This window comes from Alosa alosa, chromosome 13, assembly GCF_017589495.1.
Source record: "Alosa alosa isolate M-15738 ecotype Scorff River chromosome 13, AALO_Geno_1.1, whole genome shotgun sequence".
Classification (NCBI taxonomy): domain Eukaryota; kingdom Metazoa; phylum Chordata; class Actinopteri; order Clupeiformes; family Clupeidae; genus Alosa; species Alosa alosa.
Window position 1 is genome coordinate 894739 of NC_063201.1, and position 19835 is coordinate 914573.

Consider the following 19835-nt stretch of genomic DNA (forward strand, 5'->3'; position numbering starts at 1 on the left):
GAAAAGATATTTTTTTTTTTGTAAAAAAAAAAAAAAAATAGATTAGATTCCCCATGCATGAACAAACTGAACAAAAATGTTGGTAGTGTTGCATAGGTTATTGATATTAAATTTGAAAATACAGTTGCTTAATATATAAAGACGTATAGGCCTGCACAATATTGATAATTTAAAAGTAAAAATCACATAGGCCTATTATTTAGGAGGACTACCCTCGCAAAAAAGGGGTGAGGATATGTTTGTTTTAAATGAGTAGCCCTCCATATGATTTCGGGTCTTCAGGTAGCCCTCATTCCCAAAAAGGTTGGAGACCCCTGCTTTAGAGAGTATTTGTATCAAATTGAATGCTTAGATCAATGTTTGAATAATTGATATAATAAGCATTGAATAGCAATGGTGGCCATCTTGAAAAATGGCCGCCATGTTGAATTTTTGAGTGGCCAGCGCCTTTTTACAAAATAGTGGCCCTTAGAGAGTATCTGTGCCAAATTTCATGCTTCTATACCAAAGTGAACGATTTTTTTTACTAATCTGCTGCACTATATTAGATTCCACGTTACAGACGGAGACAACGTAAGGTACAACGGTATGTCGTTGATAAAGATTGGACATTCCCTCAGTGGAAAAGAAGTTGTTCGGGAACGCCCTCCACTTCACCTCGTTATAAGCGCAAATTTATTTAATTGGTAGGGATAACATTTTAGGAATGGTGGTAGAAGTTTGCCCTGTCTCTGAAGTCCTAGGTTATTTAATGTGATGTTCATATGTGATAATAAACAATGCAAATCAATATTGAGTCACTTTAGGCTACACAAATAATGATTCCTAAATGCTATATTTGGACAGGTTGTAGGCCTTTTACGCAATATAGCCTAGGCTATCAAACGAAAATGACTATAATTAAGTAGACATGGGATGTAAGAAACTTGTGGATAGCTGGGATTTTTGCTGCACCCAGTGTGAATTTGCAGCTTTTTTTTAAACCAACATTTGCAGGCAGATGAAATAAAGCCAACGCAAGTTACATTTACCGATAGAAGCACGCATCCCTTGGGTATTATGGTTCGAGCAGGCATTTCAAGGGTCTGCAACTGTTTTTGGATATTTGGCTTTTGCCTCGACTGGCAGCCTGGTCATTTAAATCAAATGCATAGCCTAATCATGTCAATGTTACAAGAAAGCAAAACTAAATAAGTCATTGACATTTGTTTTGTTTTAAAATCACTTGGGGAGACTACATGATCCAGACGTTGCGTTGTCATGGACTACAGGTAGGAACTACAACCTGTGCGTTTTAAAATAGTTTTCATAGACAACACAATGAGTTGCTAATAATTGGATATAGGTCATTGCTATGCATCTGCTAAATGTATGCCCTGCTGAAAAAAACAGCCTGACCAGCTAAAGGTGGTTTGCTGGTTGACCAGCTTGTTTGACCACCCTATGATGGTTGACCAGCTAGACCAGCAAATCTCTTGCAAAAACATATCCCTGCTGAAAAAAAAACAGCTAGAAACCAGCTTATGCTAGTAGCTGGTTTTAGCTGGTCTTTTCTTCCAGCTCTTGTTGGTCTTTGCTGGTGTAGCTGGTTGGACCACTAACTGGATATGCTGGCATGACCATCTGAGGAAGCTGGTCATGCTGGTTTGACCAGCCTGTCTTGTGGGATACAGCTGGTGCAAGATGGTCATGCTGGTGACCAGCTTGCCAAGCTTGACATTGTTGGTGTGGCATGCTGAAAAAAACAGCCTGACCAGCTAAAGGTGGAAAACCAGCTACCAGCAGAAGCTCGTTTCTAGCTGTTTTTTTCAGCAGGGTGGTTATAGTCAGTTACCTTGCCGACCCACACATAAGGCAAATAGCCTGATATGACAACATTTACTTTTTTCTTTTATTTACCACAAAGTCCGGTATGATACAGCCTAACCATGTAGGCATTAAGTCAAGTATCGTTATCTTAATCCAAGTAGGTAGTTGTTTTATTTGTCGTCTTCCAGAAATGCAAACCAACGTGGACGCACGAGGACGCTCGTGCCCAACACTAAACTTGTGCATGAGCGGTCATCTACCAATCAGCACATAAAAACTGGTGCCGGAAGATGCAACCATGTAACACCATGTTTTCAAAAATGTCGGCGGCCAAATGCCATGCTAAATGGCTGAGGCTAACCCTTCAAATCCTGACCCCCTGGTTTGTCTCCATTCAGGTACGCTTGTAGGCCCACAGCTCCTTAAGATAATGCAGCACACCTGCGCACAGGTGCGCTTGTAGACATGGCCCACAGCTCCTTAAGATAATGCAGCACACCTGCGCACAGGTGCGCTTGTAGGCGTGGCTCACAGCTCCTTCAGATAATGCAGCACACCTGCGCCCAGGTGCGCTTTTAGGCGTGGCCCACAGCTCCTTCAGATAATGCAGCACACCTGCGCACAGGTGGGCGTGGGTTTTTAAGGTTCCTCCTTCTTGTATCAAGAGACATTTTGCTCTTTTTTTTAACATACAACACGCACACAGCACATTAAAACCGCTACAATACTCCGACACCACTGATTGCTGACTCTCTCCTGTTTGTCCCGTTTTTGCCGCTTTACCTTTTGAATAAATGTTCAAATATACGCTGCACACGCCTGGTCTCCCTCTTCTTCGTTGAGGCCTTACCAGCCTCCTTATTTAATTAAAAGACTGTATTATCTGACTAGTCTCTGCTTATGCATCTGTGTTCAAAACCACATCCTGACAGTAAGAAATAATCACAAAAAAACAATATAAAGCAATATAAACAGTAACAACATGCTGTTCATTTATTTAACTACCATATACAGCACATACATACTGTAGCATGTGTGATCTAACACAAACTCATTGAAAACCTTGAAAGGGCACATTACAATAGACATTAGGCCTACATGCGCACTGCACTTCAATAATGTGATTATCAAAACACCAAATTCCATAATTTTATTGATTGATTATTACTCAATCCAAGTATTACCGTATGTGATTTAAGGAAAAATGCTATATAAATGTCTTATTCAGAGTATTGCAGTAACTGGGTTACTATTGGAATGTTGCTGTTCATCCATGGTGGCCACATTTGTGGACAGTTATTTAACTCCATTTTTGGGTTGGTTAATCATGGTTATTTTCTCCAACAATCTTCCCGATTCCCACCCCATCTCTCTCCACAATCTTCCCGATTCCCACCCCATCTCTCTCTCCCACTTACTTCCTTTCACTCTTCACTGTCCTGTCCAAATAAAGGCAAAAGAGTCCCAAAAATATACTAAAAAACAGTCTTTAAAAATGTATTTCATAATGCATGCATGAAAGGGTTAAACAGACCAACTGTAGTATTTTATAGTACCGGTAGTCATTTCTGAATGTGATACAAAGAATGAAAAGAAGACATTGGCCAAGTTGTTTGTGAAGTGCTCAATGTTTTGCCGCATTTTGCAACATATGCAGTTGCTTACTGCTTGATGACGCATGCCCTGTGTTTGATCCGGAGTCATTAGAGTGACTCTCCAGCTTCCTGAGATTGATAGTGGCCCATCCCGCTAGAGCAGTCGCAGTCACTCAAACGCAGAACAGACTGCAGGACGTCAGCACTCTTCTATTGGTGGGCAAAAAAACACAGTGTTACGTTGCAGCATACACTGTCATGAGACATAGCAGCATCAATAAATGATATGACATGAAACAGGAAATGGAATGGAAACTGATCATTGTGGAATTTAGAGGCTGTTCAGACTGAGGAGTTTTCCAGGTGCTCAAATTCAATTGTTTCCTAATGGAGCGGTGCCACTGACAGTTGCAACGCACCTCATGTTTATAAAAACAGGTGTGCTGTATCTCTGTGCATATGCATGCAAGGACATTTATAAAATGTGTGTGTGTGTGTGCATGCAAGGATATTTATTAAATGTGTGTCTGTGTGTGCTTGTGTGTGTGTACTGTATGTCTGAATTTTGAAATATTAGATCTGAAATATTAAATGTGTCTGTATATCAGTACCTGTGGATTGAGTTTGTAGAAAATGGTCATTATCATAGATATCTTCTGTTTCCGTTGCACACACACTCTGATCTGTTTTGTTTCTGTAGAGCATTTCATTCTGGACCATAGTGCCTTTCACACCCAACTCTGACTGTGGTCTAGAGAAGAAATCATTATTCATTTCACAAAGAGATTATGACATTTTCAACTTCCACCTCACATTTGTTTTTTATCACTAATTTGGAATACAAATGTGTGCATGCTAGAAAAAGGATTGACGCCTAATTATTACGCGACAAGTGTGTTGGAATTGTTTCCATTCAAAACAGAAAGTGAAGAGATGTTTTAATAGGCAATCGGCAGCCGCAATCGGCAGCCGCAGCGCAGCATCAGACACGTTTCTGGTGTGCAAAGACGTGTCTGAGTCAGCCCTTAGGGCTGCCTGCGTGAGCGTGTCAGTTGTGGGGCGGCTCCGTTTTATTTCGGCTCCCATGCAAACAGGTTAGATCGTGCACACTGCCTGAGAGACACGCACGTCTCAGGTGTAGCTCGAGTCGCTCTGAAACCGCGTGCATGCTAGAAATAGGACCAGCACCTATTTGTCATGGGACACGCACGCGTATTGGAAGCTTTTCCATTCGAAAGTGAAAGTGTAGAGATATTTGAATAGGCAGACTGACCGGAGCTGTGCCACATCAGAGACGTTTCTGTTATGAATGCACATATAAAAAGCGACACAGCAGCCACGAAACAGAACAAAACACACACCAGTCGGCGATCTGAAATCAGCCTTGTGCAAAGTTAAATTCACTTAGATTGTCAATGTGTATCCACTTAGAGCACATAGTGTGTATATTCCTGTTTATGTGTAATTGTACAGTATGTGTGTGTGTGTGCATGTGTCCTGTATGTTTGTTCATGTGTGTATGCAAGGATATTCATTGTGTGTGTGTGTGTGAGAGAGAGAGAGAGTGCATGTGTACTGCATGTCTGTGTATGTATGCATACACAGATATTTATTACGTGTGTGTGTGTGAGAGTGCATGTCTGTGCATGTACAGTATGTCTGAATACAAGGATATTTATTAAATGTGTGTGTGTGTGTGCATGTGTATGTCTGTGCCATGTGTGCATGCACAGATTACTATTAAATGTGTGTGTGTGCGTGCATGTGTACTGTATGTCTGAATACAAGGATATTTACTAAGTGTGTGTGTGTGCATGTGTATGTCTGTGCCATGTGCACAGATAACTATTAAATGTGTGTGTGTTTGTATGCAAGTGTGTACTGTATGTTGGAATGCAAGGATATTTATTAAATGTGTTTGTGTATCAGTACCTGTGGAATTGAGTTTGTAGAAAATGGTCATTATCATAGATATCTTCTGTTTCTGTTGCACACACACTCTGATCTGTTTTGTTTCTGTGGAGCATTTCATTCTGTTCAGGCTCCTGGACCATAGTGCCTTTCACACCCAACTCTGACTGTGGTCTAGAGAAGAAATCATTATTCATTTCACAGAGAGATTAGGACAGTTCTCCTCCCTTTCCCTTAACTTATCTTTTGTAACAGTTGTTTTGTTCTGTCAGATCAGTTGTGTCAGATTAGATGATCTAGTCTAACACATCCAGAATCTTAATGCAACACACAACTTTTTATTTTAGTTCATATTAGATATAACATTTACAGCAATCTGAAGAATATCCATTACTTATTTCAGCAAAAAAAAAGATTTGAAAAACATCGCCACCTGGAGAGGATTTCATCCACTGCCACATCAGTATTATCCGAATTCCTAAAGACACACAAACTATCAGTGTCAGCAAAACTTCTAATTTGTATTTTTTTAAGATTTTAATGAAGAACATTATATTACGATACATTATTCATTCACAAAGAACATTGGTGGTTGGATTTTTCATCATTTTTTTAATCAAGGCATTAAGATCCATTTCCAAAAGATGATTTTTTTTTTTGCTCTTTTTAGTAAACTTGAGCATGGGGCTGAAGACTTTAGGCACTATCTGTCATGTTTCCTTAGCACAATGCTGTAAAAGCCTTTTTTCTTTTTTCTGTCACAATATCTGTCAATAGTATGAAATATTCACTTCTTGCAATCAACCCCCTCCACACACACTAATGTGAAATTGTAGCTTTGAAATAGCTGCCACATAGTGCTGCCTATAGCGCATTATTCATTAGGGGGGAAAAGAGTAATGGACAAACTGTTGTGCAAACGTTAATGATTTGAGAAATGCACCAAAGTGACAGAGAAAAACTGTAATAACCAAAGTGTATAACACTTTGCAAATAAGATTTACTATATTGTAAGTGAATCACTATGGCAGTTATTGTCATTGTAAACAATACCTCTGCTTTATGCGCCGGAAGCAGCAGATAAATCCACAGAGGCCAAGAATTCCACATACAACAGCCAACATAATCCATGGCAGGAGTGCTGTCAGATATTTAGATAGATAGACATGAAGTTATTCACTGCAGGAGTGCTGTCAGATATATAGATAGATAGACATGAAGTTATTCATTGTTAACAGACAATTTATCATGTGTTTTCTTTTCTTGTGACAAATACTACATGCCGGTACTCTTGTTTGCCCTCTGTAAAGTCATCTGATGTGTCGCCGTGATGTAGTTATTCGCCACACACGCCAGGCCCTGCTCCGCTAGCTGTTCCAGTTCAACCTCCGCTGACATCAAGGTGCCTTCTGTGGAGATGTTGGGAAAGATGGACGCTGGAAGTTCAGTTCTGCCATTGAGCATCCATGTCACCGTGGCAACAGGGTTCGCCTCCGCCTGACATACACATCTCAACATCCTTCCCCTCTCTGAGCACGAGGTGTTTGGTACCATGATGGAGAGAACTGTGGCAGAAGGAGAAATGAAAAAATATTATAAGATTAGAAGGTCCACTTCATTTCGACTCGAAACACACCTGGCTCCACAGGAAACAGACGGGCTCACCGAGAGCCTTTCGTGCAACTAGCCAATCAGAGCAACAAGGCGAGGTGACTGGTTGGATTTCCTTACGCTAATTACGTTTTCACACTGCATGGTTGGGTGCTTTCTTGACCTACTCACATGCGATGTCCAGAGTGAGAGATTCGCTCTCTGTTGACATATCACCGGTGCGGCAGTGGACCTGTTTGCCATGTTGAGAACGTGCTGCAGTCACCGTCACGGTGGACACCTCCACCCACAGCTCTGCTGCCCTCTGAGTGGACACCCCCGTGCTGCCCTCCGTCAGGCCTCTCCACTCGATGGCTGGGGGAGCGGGGGGGCAGGAGTGCTGGACACTGCAGCTGAGGCGGAACACAGCACCCTCCTGCACTGGGCACTCAGGCCCAGATATCACAGGGCGGCTTCTAGCTGTTGTTTGAGATGAACAGGGTATTTCAGCTTTTTTAACCAGTATGATCTCTATCTTACTTAGGCCCAGATATCACAGGGCGGCTTCTAGCTGTTGTTTGAGAGAAGAGCGGCCATAGCCATACTTCAGCTTCAGGGTGCAAATTTAAGCAATTATGAAGTGAGGTCAATTTATATAATACATGTATACAATAACAAATGAAAAGTATATTTATAAAATATATGATTTTTAGTGATTTGAGTTAATTCACTTCCTAACCTCCCTCTAGGATACTGTCATCACTACCATCAGATATGCACTGTGACAGCCACAAAAACTAACCTAACTCTTTAGCAGGCAGAAAACTAACCTAACTCTTTAGCAGGCGGAAAAGGTAAAGGTTTGTTACCCTATAGACCTGGATTGGAAAGCCTGGTCACACACTCCTAGATCTCCTTTGAGGGAGATACTAGACTGGAACACCATTATTCACTAACGTTTCTATGGGAATGCAGATGACTGGCCAATCAGCGACGAGAGAGGATATGATGATGCTATAGCTTTCAAATCGAACGTGGCTGTGGTAAACGGTTGTAGGGTTGTGTACCTTTATTTACAGCAAAGGTAGGCCTAAATTGTTTCCTGACTGCTGATGCTGTTTATTGTCAGTTTGTAAAGTTTAGGTGAAGTAAGAAGTAACGTTAGGAATCCCTCATCAATGTGATTGATTAGGCTGGACCAATGATTTCAAAGTCAACGCAAAGTTTACACCCGTCACCATGCTAGTGTTGGAAATGTATCTCAATCATGAGTCCCCAGACTCTTTTCATTAAGTGAATGAGTGGTTTTAACCAGGCTATGAATTTGAGGATGAATGGGGGGACTTGTCTCCACTTTTCCTTGTTGACTACGGCACATTAAAATGAGTGTGTTCATTCTGACAATTCTTTATGCACAAAACTACAAAACGTGTTATAGCTGTACTCAGTCTCCTCTGGTCACACTGCCAAATAAAGCATTTTGTTTGCCCACAACAGCAGAAAGTAACTAGAACAAAAGTTGTCCAATCCTACGGAGCCCTTGTGCAAAATAATTTGTTTCAAGTTCCTGATGCTTGATTTGTTTCAAGAAACCTGATGCTTTTCTCGTGGGCACCAGAAACCTGATGCTTTTCTCGTGGGCACCAGAAACCTGATGCTTTTCTCGTGTGCACCAGAAACCTGATGCTTTTCTCCTGGGCACCAGAAACCTGATGCTTTTCTCGCGTGCACCAGAAACCTGATGCTTTTCTCGTGTGCACCAGAAACCTGATGGTTTTCTCCTGGGCACCAGATACGTGTGCACCAGAAACCTGATGCTTTTCTCGTATGCACCAGAAACCTGATGCTTTTCTCGTGGGCACCAGATACGTGTGCACCAGAAACCTGATGCTGTTCTCGTGTGCACCAAAAACCTGATGCTTTTCTCGTGGGCACCAGATACGTGTGCACCAGAAAACTGATGCTTTTCTCGTGGGCACCAGATACGTGTGCACCAGAAACCTGATGCTTTTCTCGTGGGCACCAGATACATGTGCACCAGAAACCTGATGCTTTTCTCGTAGGCACCAGAAACCTGATGCTTTTCTCGTGGGCACCAGATACGTGTGCACCAGAAACCTGATGCTTTTCTCCTGTGCACCAGAAACCTGATGCTTTTCTTGTGGGCACCAGATACGTGTGCACCAGAAAGCTGATGCTTTTCTCGTGGGCACCAGGAACCTGATGCTTTTCTCGTGTGCACCAGAAACATGATGCTTTTCTCGTGTGCACCAGAAACCTGATGCTTTTCTCCTGGGCACCAGAAACCTGATGCTTTTCTCGTGGGCACCAGAAACCTGATGCTGTTCTTTGTGCACCACCAGAAACCTTATGCTTTTCTCGGGCACCAGATACGTGTGGGCACCAGAAAGCTGATGCTTTTTTCGTGGGAAACCAGAAACCTGATGCTTTTTGGGCACCGTGTGCACCAGAAACCTGATGCTTTTCTCCTGGGCACCAGAAACCTGATGCTTTTCTCGTGCACCAGAAACCTGATGCTTTTCTCGTGTGCACCAGAAACCTGATGCTTTTCTCCTGGGCACCAGAAACCTGATGCTTTTCTCGTGGGCACCAGAAACCTGATGCTTTTCTTGTGTGCACCAGAAACCTGATGCTTTTCTCGTGGGCACCAGATACGTGTGCACCAGAAACCTGATGCTTTTCTTGTTGGCACCAGGTACGTGTGCACCAGAAACCTGATGCTTTTCTCGTGGGCACCAGATACGCGTGCACCAGAAAGCTGATGCTTTTCTCGTGGGCACCAGAAACTTGATGCTGTTCTCGTGTGCACCAGAAACCTGATGCTTTTCTTGTGGGCACCAGATACGTGTGCACCAGAAACCTGATGCTTTTCTCGTGGGCACCAGATACGTGTGCACCAGAAACCTGATGCTTTTCTCGTAGGCACCAGAAACCTGATGCTTTTCTCGTGGGCACCAGATACGTGTGCACCAGAAACCTGATGCTTTTCTTGTGTGCACCAGAAACCTGATGCTTTACTCGTGGGCACCAGATACGTGTGCACCAGAAAGCTGATGCTTTTCTCGTGGGCACCAGAAACCTGATGCTTTTCTCGTGTGCACCAGAAACCTGATGATTTTCTCCTGGGCACCAGAAACCTGATGCTTTTCTCGTGTGCACCAGAAACCTGATGCTTTTCTCGTGGGCACCAGAAACCTGATGCTGTTCACGTGTGCACCAGAAACCTGATGCTTTTCTCGTGGGCACCAGATACGTGTGCACCAGAAACCTGATGCTTTTCTCGTGGGCACCAGATCCGTGTGCACCAGAAACCTGATGCTTTTCTCCTGTGCACCAGAAACCTGATGCTTTTCTCGTGGGCACCAGATACGTGTGCACCAGAAAGCTGATGCTTTTCTCGTGGGCACCAGGAACCTGATGCTTTTCTCGTGTGCACCAGAAACATGATGCTTCTCTCGTGTGCACCAGAAACCTGATGCTTTTCTCCTGGGCACCAGAAACCTGATGCTTTTTCTCGTGGGCACCAGAAACTTGATGCTGTTGTCGTGTGCACCAGAAACCTGATGCTTTTCTCCTGGGCACCAGAAACCTGATGCTTTTCTCGTGGGCACCAGAAACTTGATGCTGTTCTCGTGTGCACCAGAAACCTGATGCTTTTCTCGTGGGCACCAGATACGTGTGCACCAGAAACCTGATGCTTTTCTCGTGTGCACCAGAAACCTGATGCTTTTCTCGTGGGCACCAGATACGTGTGCACCAGAAACCTGATGCTTTTCTCGTAGGCACCAGATACATGTGCACCAGAAACCTGATGCTTTTCTCGTGGGCACCAGATACGTTTGCATGCTCACCAGAAACTAAAAACCCCTAAGAAGACATGGGCAAAAAATATTGAGTTTCTAGTGCGCTCCTCTTGTGCTTACCAGAAACGTATATAATCTTATATAAACTTATATAAAACTTCATAAAATCCTGCCTAGTATTATCACAGAAAAATAAGAAAATATTGCTGAATATGCATGGCCTAATGTGCTGTTCTGTTTTTGTTTTTGGTTAGTCATTGGAGAACTCACGCTCAGTCTTTATCTGGACAGTCGGTTTGTAGTATTTGTCAGACTCTGGGTTGATGTAGGGGAACAGAGTGATACCATCAGACATCTTGACGTTGTTGATTCTGAGGGTGCAGTTCCCTTCTGAAGGACTCCCCAGTACTGCAGTCCGTCCTTTAAATTCACCAATAACATTACGAGGGTAGATCCCATCATAAACGGCAGGCCAACCTGTTGTCTGGTGTTTGTACCAGATGACCCTGGTATGGGGTCGGGTTTGGCACGGGACCAGAACGCAGCTGCCCTCCACTGCCCTCACAGAGGCTGGCATCTCAACACTAAAGCCCTGTGCTGTGGACAGCAGACAGGCTGCTGGAGAGAAGCACACACATTTGTAGTGTTTATTATAAGCATGCGTCACATTGATGAAGCACACACATTTGTAGAGTATTTATAAGCATGCGTCACATTGATGAAGCACACACATTTGTAGCGCGTTTATAAGCATGCGTCACATTGATGAAGCACACACATTTGTAGCGTGTTTATAAGAATGCGTCACATTGATCAATCTGAACAGGTTATTGTGTGTATATTGCAAAACAGCATCAGCACACTCATAATCATATCATTAATATGACTCAACAACAAGTATGTTTTACCGTGTGTGTGTGTGTGTGTGTGTGTGTGTTTGTGTGTGTCCGTGTCCAACGGTCTGTCTGTCTTCATGTCAACATGTCACAGTTTTAATTGCTGCGTTTCAGTTCTGCTAATGCTGTGTTGGTGAATTTTATACTGCTGTTCCGTGGTGGTGGTGGTGGAAAGACCAGGGAGCATCTAATTCTGAGAAGTGTTGCCTCTCTCCCTCCCTGGCCTCACCACATGTGTAGATATACAGTAGCAGAGTTCAGTAAGCAATGGTGCCAGGCCAGTATAGCTACCAGTGAAGCAGATGCCAAAGAGTCTGAGAAGTCTCCGGGTTTCCATCACAAGCCTCGTGCAGCACTATCACAAGAAAAGCAAGAAAACAGAGTCATCTGATAAATGTAGTTTCAACCACACGTTTAGGCAACATGCAAACACTTTGGTTTCTTTAAAGTGGTGGACACTGACAGTGTGCACATTTTAAATATGTTAACTTGACCTTTAGAAAATGACAGAACTGAAATAGCAAGCTGAGTGCTGCAAGCCCTGAGAACCATTTTAACTTTTTCTGCAAGTTTTTGTTTCATTTGTGAAAACTAATGAGGACAACATACTTGGCAGTCTTAATGCAGTCTTACAGTATATGCTCATGTTATTTGCATTATAATAGAGGACAGTTCAATACAGTGAACCACTGAATGGTCTCTTATAAGTTTTACTCAGTCGCTTTGGTGCATTTCTCTAATCATCATTAACGTTTGCACAATAGTCCAAAACAGTTAGAGAAAACTGCATCACATAGTGGATTGCCTGCAAAAGTGTGTATCTTGCTCAAAATGCTTAGTCTATGTCTCAAAAGCAAGTATTTATACCAATGAAACTATTAGTCCTTACGACATTATTCATGTCAAGATAGTCCAACTGCTTTGTCTTGTTGTCAATATGACAGTTTACTCTGTAAGTATTTTCTAATGAACAATGTGCAAGGCATCACTATTTTCTATGTGGCATAGCTATTTCCAACAGAGTTACACATTACTGTGTGTGGAGGGTGTTGATGGCAAGAGAGTGGAAATGTTTCAAAGTTTTTACTGTTGACAGATATTGTGACAGTATAAAGAAAACAAGGGCCCTCACAGCATTTAAAAATGACCAATATAACACCCCTTGGTCAGAACTGTGCACCACTGTAGCCTACATCTTGCTTAAGGCTACATCATGGCGTTCCTGTCTGTCAGGTCACATACGTATTTATATGCTGGACAGACAGTGACAACCAGTTATGGCAGCTAGTTCAATACTTTTGCATGTAATGATTCAATCGATGAAATAAGGCCAATTTGTTTTATGGGACAGGACTATTCAGCATTGAACCATGGAACCTTTAATTATATGCACAAGTGATAAGATGATATGGAGTTTGAACAAACAGTTTTGAGAATTTAAATTCTGACCTGAGAAATGTGCCAAAGCAATTGTTCATCCTGTCTTATAAATCAGTATGATAGATAAGTGTAATATATATAATATAATAATAAATATGATCTATTTTCAGTATTGTTTGTCATTCGTTAGTGATTTTGAGAACTCATCATCTTCTTCATTACAACAGGTCACTTGCTTAACAATAAATACAACAATAATCATTACTCAATGTCAATATTCAATGTCCAACTAGTGATGTTCCGGAGCACAAAATGAATATGTAAATAATTATGCAAAACAATGACCCCACCTTACAAAACGTCCCACCTGGTAATCTCTAACTGCTCTCTTCTCAGTTATTTTGTGATAGGAAACACACTCGCTCACATCCTCACCAAAACCAAAGCTGTCTGTCGTCCGTGTCCTCCTCAGGACTCTATAGATGCTCTGAATGGTTCAGACATGCGCAATCGGTTATATTTGTCTCATGTCAAACACCTACATATTCGCATGGTAACAAACAAAACATGGCTTGAAATAGTTAGCCTACTTACTGCCTATGTCAGTCTGAGGGTTAGCAATGTGGAGCATAACCTTACATGAATGAGGAACAATCTGTTCAGTCATTTACCAAAGTAAAAACTGCCCACCACTTTAAATGTTGAGAATCAATTTACTGAAAACTTGACAACCTTGATATTTCACCAACATTTGTAAATATTCCCATGAGCCTTATAAAAAGACAAGAGTTGGTAAAGACGGCAATGTCAAAGACATACCAGTAGATGGCAATGTACTCATTACAGTTTTTGCCCATTGCTTGAACACTATAGACACATGCTTAGACCAAAGTAACAAAACTTGGAAGCTTTTGTTACTATACCTTAAACACAGTGTATCCATACCTTAAACACAGTGTAACCATACCTTAAACAAAAGCACTGCTTTGCACTTTAGTTGCAATTCTGCTACACACTTGCTCCTTTCTGCAACACACTCCTGCACACTACACACTATTTCATACATAAGACACTCCGTTCATAAATTAAATTTCATGGGTACCATTGGTACAACACATCTATTCAAAATAAAAAAACACATTGGGTGATTGAAAACAGACACACACCTGAAAATCCTTATCCTCTTCTAGCCCGGATGAATCAGCTACTCTTTTCCACTCATCTTGCTCTTCCATACTTGACTCTGTAGCTCCTCTCACTTACACCCGCCCCAAACTAAAATCTGATTATTGGTTAGATGAGGCCACACGCTTTCTCAGCCAGGCCTGTTGTAAAGCTGAGAGGAAATGGAAGAAGGATCATCTCACTGTCTCCTTTGAGATCTTTAAATCTGCATTAGCTTCCTATTCCAGGCAGCAGCAAAAAAAAGCCAGAGCAAAGGATCTCTCTGATTTGATCAGTAAACACTCAAACAGACCAAAAATTGTATTTAGTACTATAAACCCTGTTATCAACCCCCCAAATTCCCCAGTCGCTGATGTATCCACTGATACCTGTGAGAAATTTCTCAAGTTTTTTACCAACAAAATTGAGAATATTAGATCATTGTTTACCCCCACCTCATCTTTTCACTGAATTGAGGGACTTGGTATTGCACATGAATCATACATCACCCCATGATGCTATCCCCTCCTCCATTATAAAGGATGTTTTTGATGCAGTTGGCCCCTCCATTCAGATCATTTTAAATTCATGCCTTGCATCTGGCACTGTCCCTACATGCTTTAAGCATGCGGTTGTCCAACTCTTGCTTAAAAAACACAACCTTGATGCTAAATGTCTAAAAAATGACCACCCCATCTCCAAGCTTCTGGAAAAGTTCTGGAAAAAGCTGTTCTGTCACAGCTGATTCCTTTTCTGACCACTCACAACATACTAGAACCTTTTCAGTCAGGTTTCAGACCCCTTCATAGCACTGAAACAGCCCTGCGTAAAGTAACCAATGATCTCTTTCTCACATTAGATTCAGGTGAAAATGCCATCCTCATATTACTGGATCTTAGTCAACATCCTCCTCACCCGCCTTGATCAGCAGGTGGGCATTAGGGAGACTGCACTACTCTGGTTCCGCTCCTATCTTAATCATAGGACTTTCTCTGTGTCTATTGGTCAGTTCTTCTCATCATTAGCTCCTGTCTCATATGGGGTACCCCAGGGGTCCATCTTGGGTCCTATGCTCTTCAGCCTGTATATGCTCACATTTGGTGACATTATAAGAAAGCATAACATCTCTTTCCACCTCTATGCAGATGACTCACAGCTGTACTTGCCTCTAAAATCTAGGGACTCCATACAATCTCTCTCTACTGGTCTGTCTTGAAGACATCAGAATTTGGATGGCTTTCAACTTCCTCCAGCTAAATAGCGACAGAAGTCATCATTTTTGGTCCTCCCAAGGCAAAATGCACTGTAGTGCAAAATTTAGGTCCCCTCACCCCATTTATCAAACCCTATGCCAGAAACCTGGGCGTCATCCTCAACTCCGAACTCTGCTTTGACAAACAGATTAGCTCTGTTGTCTAAAATAGCTTTTACCAGCTCAGAATAATCTCACGCCTCAAATCTTTCCTATCTCACAATGACCTTGAGAAAGTCCATGCCTTTATTACATCACGGCAATTCCCTCTACCTTGGCCTCCCCCAGTCCTCACTTATTCGTTTGCAGCTGGTCCAAAATGCAGCTGCGCGTCTTCTTACTGGCACCACGTCTGTGGAACCAGCTCCCCCTGGATATTAGACCTGCTCCCTCCATTTCTGCCTTCAAATCCAGGCTAAAAACCCATCTTTACTCCATGGCCTTCCTTGTTCCCTAACCCTGTACTTCTGCTCATCCTATGTATGTCTGTGTTGAGTGCCCTGATATTGAAGGTTTCCTTTTATTTATGTTTTATGTTCTTATGACTATTGGTCCAATGTGTTTTTCTTTATTATCTGTCTTAGTCTTTATCTTAGTTATCCGCTGTACAGCACTTAAACTTACTTACTCACTTACTTACAGTTTGAGAACTTTGCAAGCATGGAGGCAGGGAGAAACACAACACAAACAGCACACAGTGAACACACAGTGAGGTGAAGCACACACTAATCCCGGCGCAGTGAGCTGCCTGCTTCAACGGCGGCGCTCGTGGAGCAGTGAGGGGTTAGGTGCCTTGCTCAAGGGCACTTCAGCCGCAGCCCACTGGTCGGGGCTCAAACCGGCAACCCTCCGGTTACAAGTCTAGAGTGCTAACCAGTGGGCCACGGCTGCTGGAAGAGGAAGACAAAGAGAGAGAGGAGTAGGAGGTGGTCGAAGAGGCTATGCACGGAACAATATTTCAGATGATATTAGAGAAACTTTGGTGGATCATGTGATAAGTCATGGCCTGACAATGAGGGAAGCTGGGCAGAGAGTCCACCACATCTAAGCCTGTTTACAGTAGTGTGAGTCCACCACATCTAAGCCTGTTTACAGTAGTGTGAGTTTTGTAGTGTTTCTAAGTCTGTTTTACAGTAGTGTGAGTCCACCACATCTAAGCCTGTTTTACAGTAGTGTATTTTTGGTTTTATTTTTGCGTTACTGCATTTACTGTACTGTACTGTAAAGTATAGTACTGTGATGTACAGTATTGAGTTGATGTAATTTGTAACCTTTCTTTCAGTACTTTCATTTCTGTTTTTTGTCAAAACTGTAAGTGTTTTGTAAAGTGTTGCATTGAGCTTCACAGAATGCTAATTGACAAACTGAATAAATGCAGTGAAAATTAAAGACTGCAGTGTTTTATATAAAGTACACTATGTATTGCTGCTAATCTGAAAGAATATTCATATGATGCAAGTGTGTATCATTTGGTCATCAGAGTGACATTTTCACAAAAGATTGTTAGGTTTTGAGATGTGTTTATGACATTTTAAATGTTGTGTCATTTTGCTGGAGATTTGAGGCATTTTGCATTTGTGTGAGCAATTGTGGGTTTTGTGTGTAGAGTTTTGAAAAATAGACACAGTGTTTTGAAAATGTGTCTAAACAGAGATTTTATATTTTGGAGACACAGCACTCAAAAATCCTCCATAGAATTTGTTTGTGATGCCAATATGGCAGTTGTCTACACATATCCCGCCCCTTACCAATCGTGTGATGTGTTGTGAATAGATTGTGCCAATCATGTGTTGTGATCTCGCCGCTGGAGCGAGGTTGGTGTTGTGAAGCCTTGCACACACGCAGTTCTGCCCAATATAGATGCCCGATAAGTGCCCAAAATGCGTTGCAACATTGAGTGGAGGGACTTGCATAAAAGGACTTTGGTGTAAACAGTTGTAAAAAACTGTAACATTTAACTTGAACCAATTCACAGGTCACATAGTTATTTGCCAGCGAGCTACTGTAGCTGATGAACCTGGAGAAATGTTTGATTAAGAGAGTCAAAGTGGACAAAGTCTCTTGTCAAAGTGGACAAAAGTTACCTATCAAAAAAGACAACCTGGCCACAACTTCAGAAAATATGTCTAAATGGAAGCCTATGCTTGTTATGATAATGAGGGGGTCCTCTGAAAATGTTCTCCCCCACAAGGGGAACCAAAAGGTTTGAGAACCCCTGTTCTAGTAGCTGACTTCTCTTCTCTGTACATATAATAACCCAGTCTGACACCGTTAGCCTAGCTTAGCATAATTCAGTGGACGTGGGTTAGACCAGGTGGACTATATCTTTATATGTCTTTATGCTATGGATTCTGATTACAATGATGAGTATTACATTAGTCAGTGAAAGCAGTGTGCAGTAGGGGTGACTTCCTCTGTCCCTCAAGGTGTCATGGGTCACATGTTTTGGTCTAAACTTTCAGCAGGGACAAAAACAATGAGAATCGGTGAATTATTGAATCGGCCTGCTTATCGGGCAAGCTGTCACATCAAAGTAAAAGCCACTGTTTAGGCTCAACATGTCATTAAAAGTGTTGACTAACATTAGGCAGTGGTTGACCTCTGGAGACAACCATCACCTTCATTTTTTTGCACTTTTGCACTTTTGGAATTTAAAAATCCATTTCACCCTAATTATACCCTGGTGAGTACATTACATTACATTTGGCTGACACATTTTTAGCCAAAGCGACTAACAACATGGTAAACAGTTTAAGTTTTAGAGCAATTCTCAACAATTTTAGGACAATTTAAAAAACATTAAGAGTACAGTAAGAATAAGTGCATCAGTGAGTGCTGTTTTTAACAGTTACTTGTCAGTTTAACCCTTTAGGCGCCAGAGGTTTTTTTCCGAAACGATCAATTTTGACATCTTCATATCTTAAAAGTGATAAGAGATAGAGACTTTCTGTAAATTAGAGAAATATTAAGGATGACCCAAAGTTTATGTAGAGATTTAATGTTTATATCTAATTTGCATATTATGACGTCATATGGTGGCGGCCATCTTGGATTATAGAATTTTCATGAAAAGTCGCATGTTTGAATGATAAAATGCACCACTTCTTTCCCCCCAAAATGTCCCTCGCCTTCTGTATGCTATATTGCACAATACTGAATGCTCAGGTAAATAGTAAGTAGTGAACAAACTGTGTAAATCATTACTAATAAATGGCAGAAACAAACCAAATGCATGTAGCGGTAGACTGGCCTTTTGCTGTAGAGATTTTCCATTTACTACATACAGTAGGCACTCTGATTCCATGTACTGTATGGGGCACATATATATTATTCAGATGACACACAAACACAAGTAGACAAGACCTGTTTAGTTCAAAAGCTCACTTGCCATGGCAAGGCACAGATCAGGAGTGAGATGACGAGACAAGACAAGAGACAATGTTAGTATTTGTTTTTTTCTTTTTGTTGTTTTTGTTGATGTTTTTTGTTTTTTTTCTTAGCTGACAAAGACACACACATCACAAGGACATGAACACACAAAAAGGAACACATAGTGTATGTCCTAAATGATCAGGGAAATAGATAGCAAATCAACAGTGTAAATCATTACTAATAAATGGCTGACATTTTTTTTTTTATGTAGCAGGCCTTTTGCCCCTACCTATCCTGACTCCCTATCCCTATCCATACAGGGCTGGCATTCCCATCGTCTTGTGATAGACTTTGCATGACCTAATGTGTGTGTGTGGGAGAGGGAGAGAGCGTGTCACCACCTCCACCATGTGAGCAGCATGGCCAGATCTGCCTCAAGGCTGGCGAAAGTGGGAGAGAATTTGCGCAGCTCGGACTAGGCCTACTGTCATTCTCATTGCGACTCCCCACACTGCCTCTACGTTCCCCCCTAACTGTCCTATGAGCACTTCGACCTCGTCTAACATACCCAGTGGCATTAGACAAAGGCTCCACCACGTTACTGTCGCCGCGATTGTGGAGAGGCACACGTTCATAAGACAGAAGCTAGCGCTACATGGACATAAGGCTACCTCCAGCCTCGTTCGCCACACCACTAACACCCTGCTAACTTCCCGATGAACACTCCGAACCCGTGAAACATTATTCCCACCAGTGACATTGGGCAAACGATTCAACGTTTGTGCTTGGTGTAAGCTAAACTATGGAGTAAACTCTCACTTTGTCCAGCTGCATCATTGCAAGGCAGGGACGCATCTGAAGCCTCACTAAACGAATCACCGTCATTTTCTGAAGGCAGATACTCCCCTTCAGAATCAGGGTCCACGAATAGAAGACCCAACACTTCATTTCAGGGAAACTTTTTTGATGCCATTAGACGATAATCTAATGCAAATACTCGCTGACGTTGACAATATCGCTCTGATAAAATAGCTCACACGCA

The 19835-nt window shown here is 42.0% G+C and overlaps 1 protein-coding gene across 10 annotated transcripts; it reads right to left on the reverse strand.

Annotated features, from left to right (window-relative positions):
* Positions 1 to 3300: 3300 nt before the first annotated feature.
* On the reverse strand, positions 3301 to 15602 carry LOC125306107 (sialic acid-binding Ig-like lectin 14). 10 transcript variants are annotated; one of them, XM_048261275.1, is made up of 12 exons: positions 15501 to 15602; positions 14172 to 14341; positions 13373 to 13492; positions 11917 to 11980; positions 11000 to 11347; positions 7098 to 7385; positions 6599 to 6880; positions 6369 to 6456; positions 5749 to 5793; positions 5337 to 5489; positions 4016 to 4155; positions 3301 to 3614 (listed from the first exon to the last, which is right to left on the reverse strand). In XM_048261275.1, exons 2-12 carry the CDS (start codon positions 14238 to 14240, stop codon positions 3604 to 3606), a joined length of 1608 nt encoding a protein of 535 aa, XP_048117232.1. In that variant the 5' UTR covers positions 14241 to 14341; positions 15501 to 15602; the 3' UTR covers positions 3301 to 3603. The 10 variants fall into 10 exon arrangements, with proteins under 10 accessions (XP_048117232.1, XP_048117233.1, XP_048117231.1 ...); XM_048261276.1 differs by lacking the exon at positions 15501 to 15602 and adding an exon at positions 15024 to 15327; XM_048261274.1 differs by lacking the exon at positions 15501 to 15602 and having other exon boundaries at positions 11000 to 11344; positions 13973 to 14262.
* Positions 15603 to 19835: the final 4233 nt, after the last annotated feature.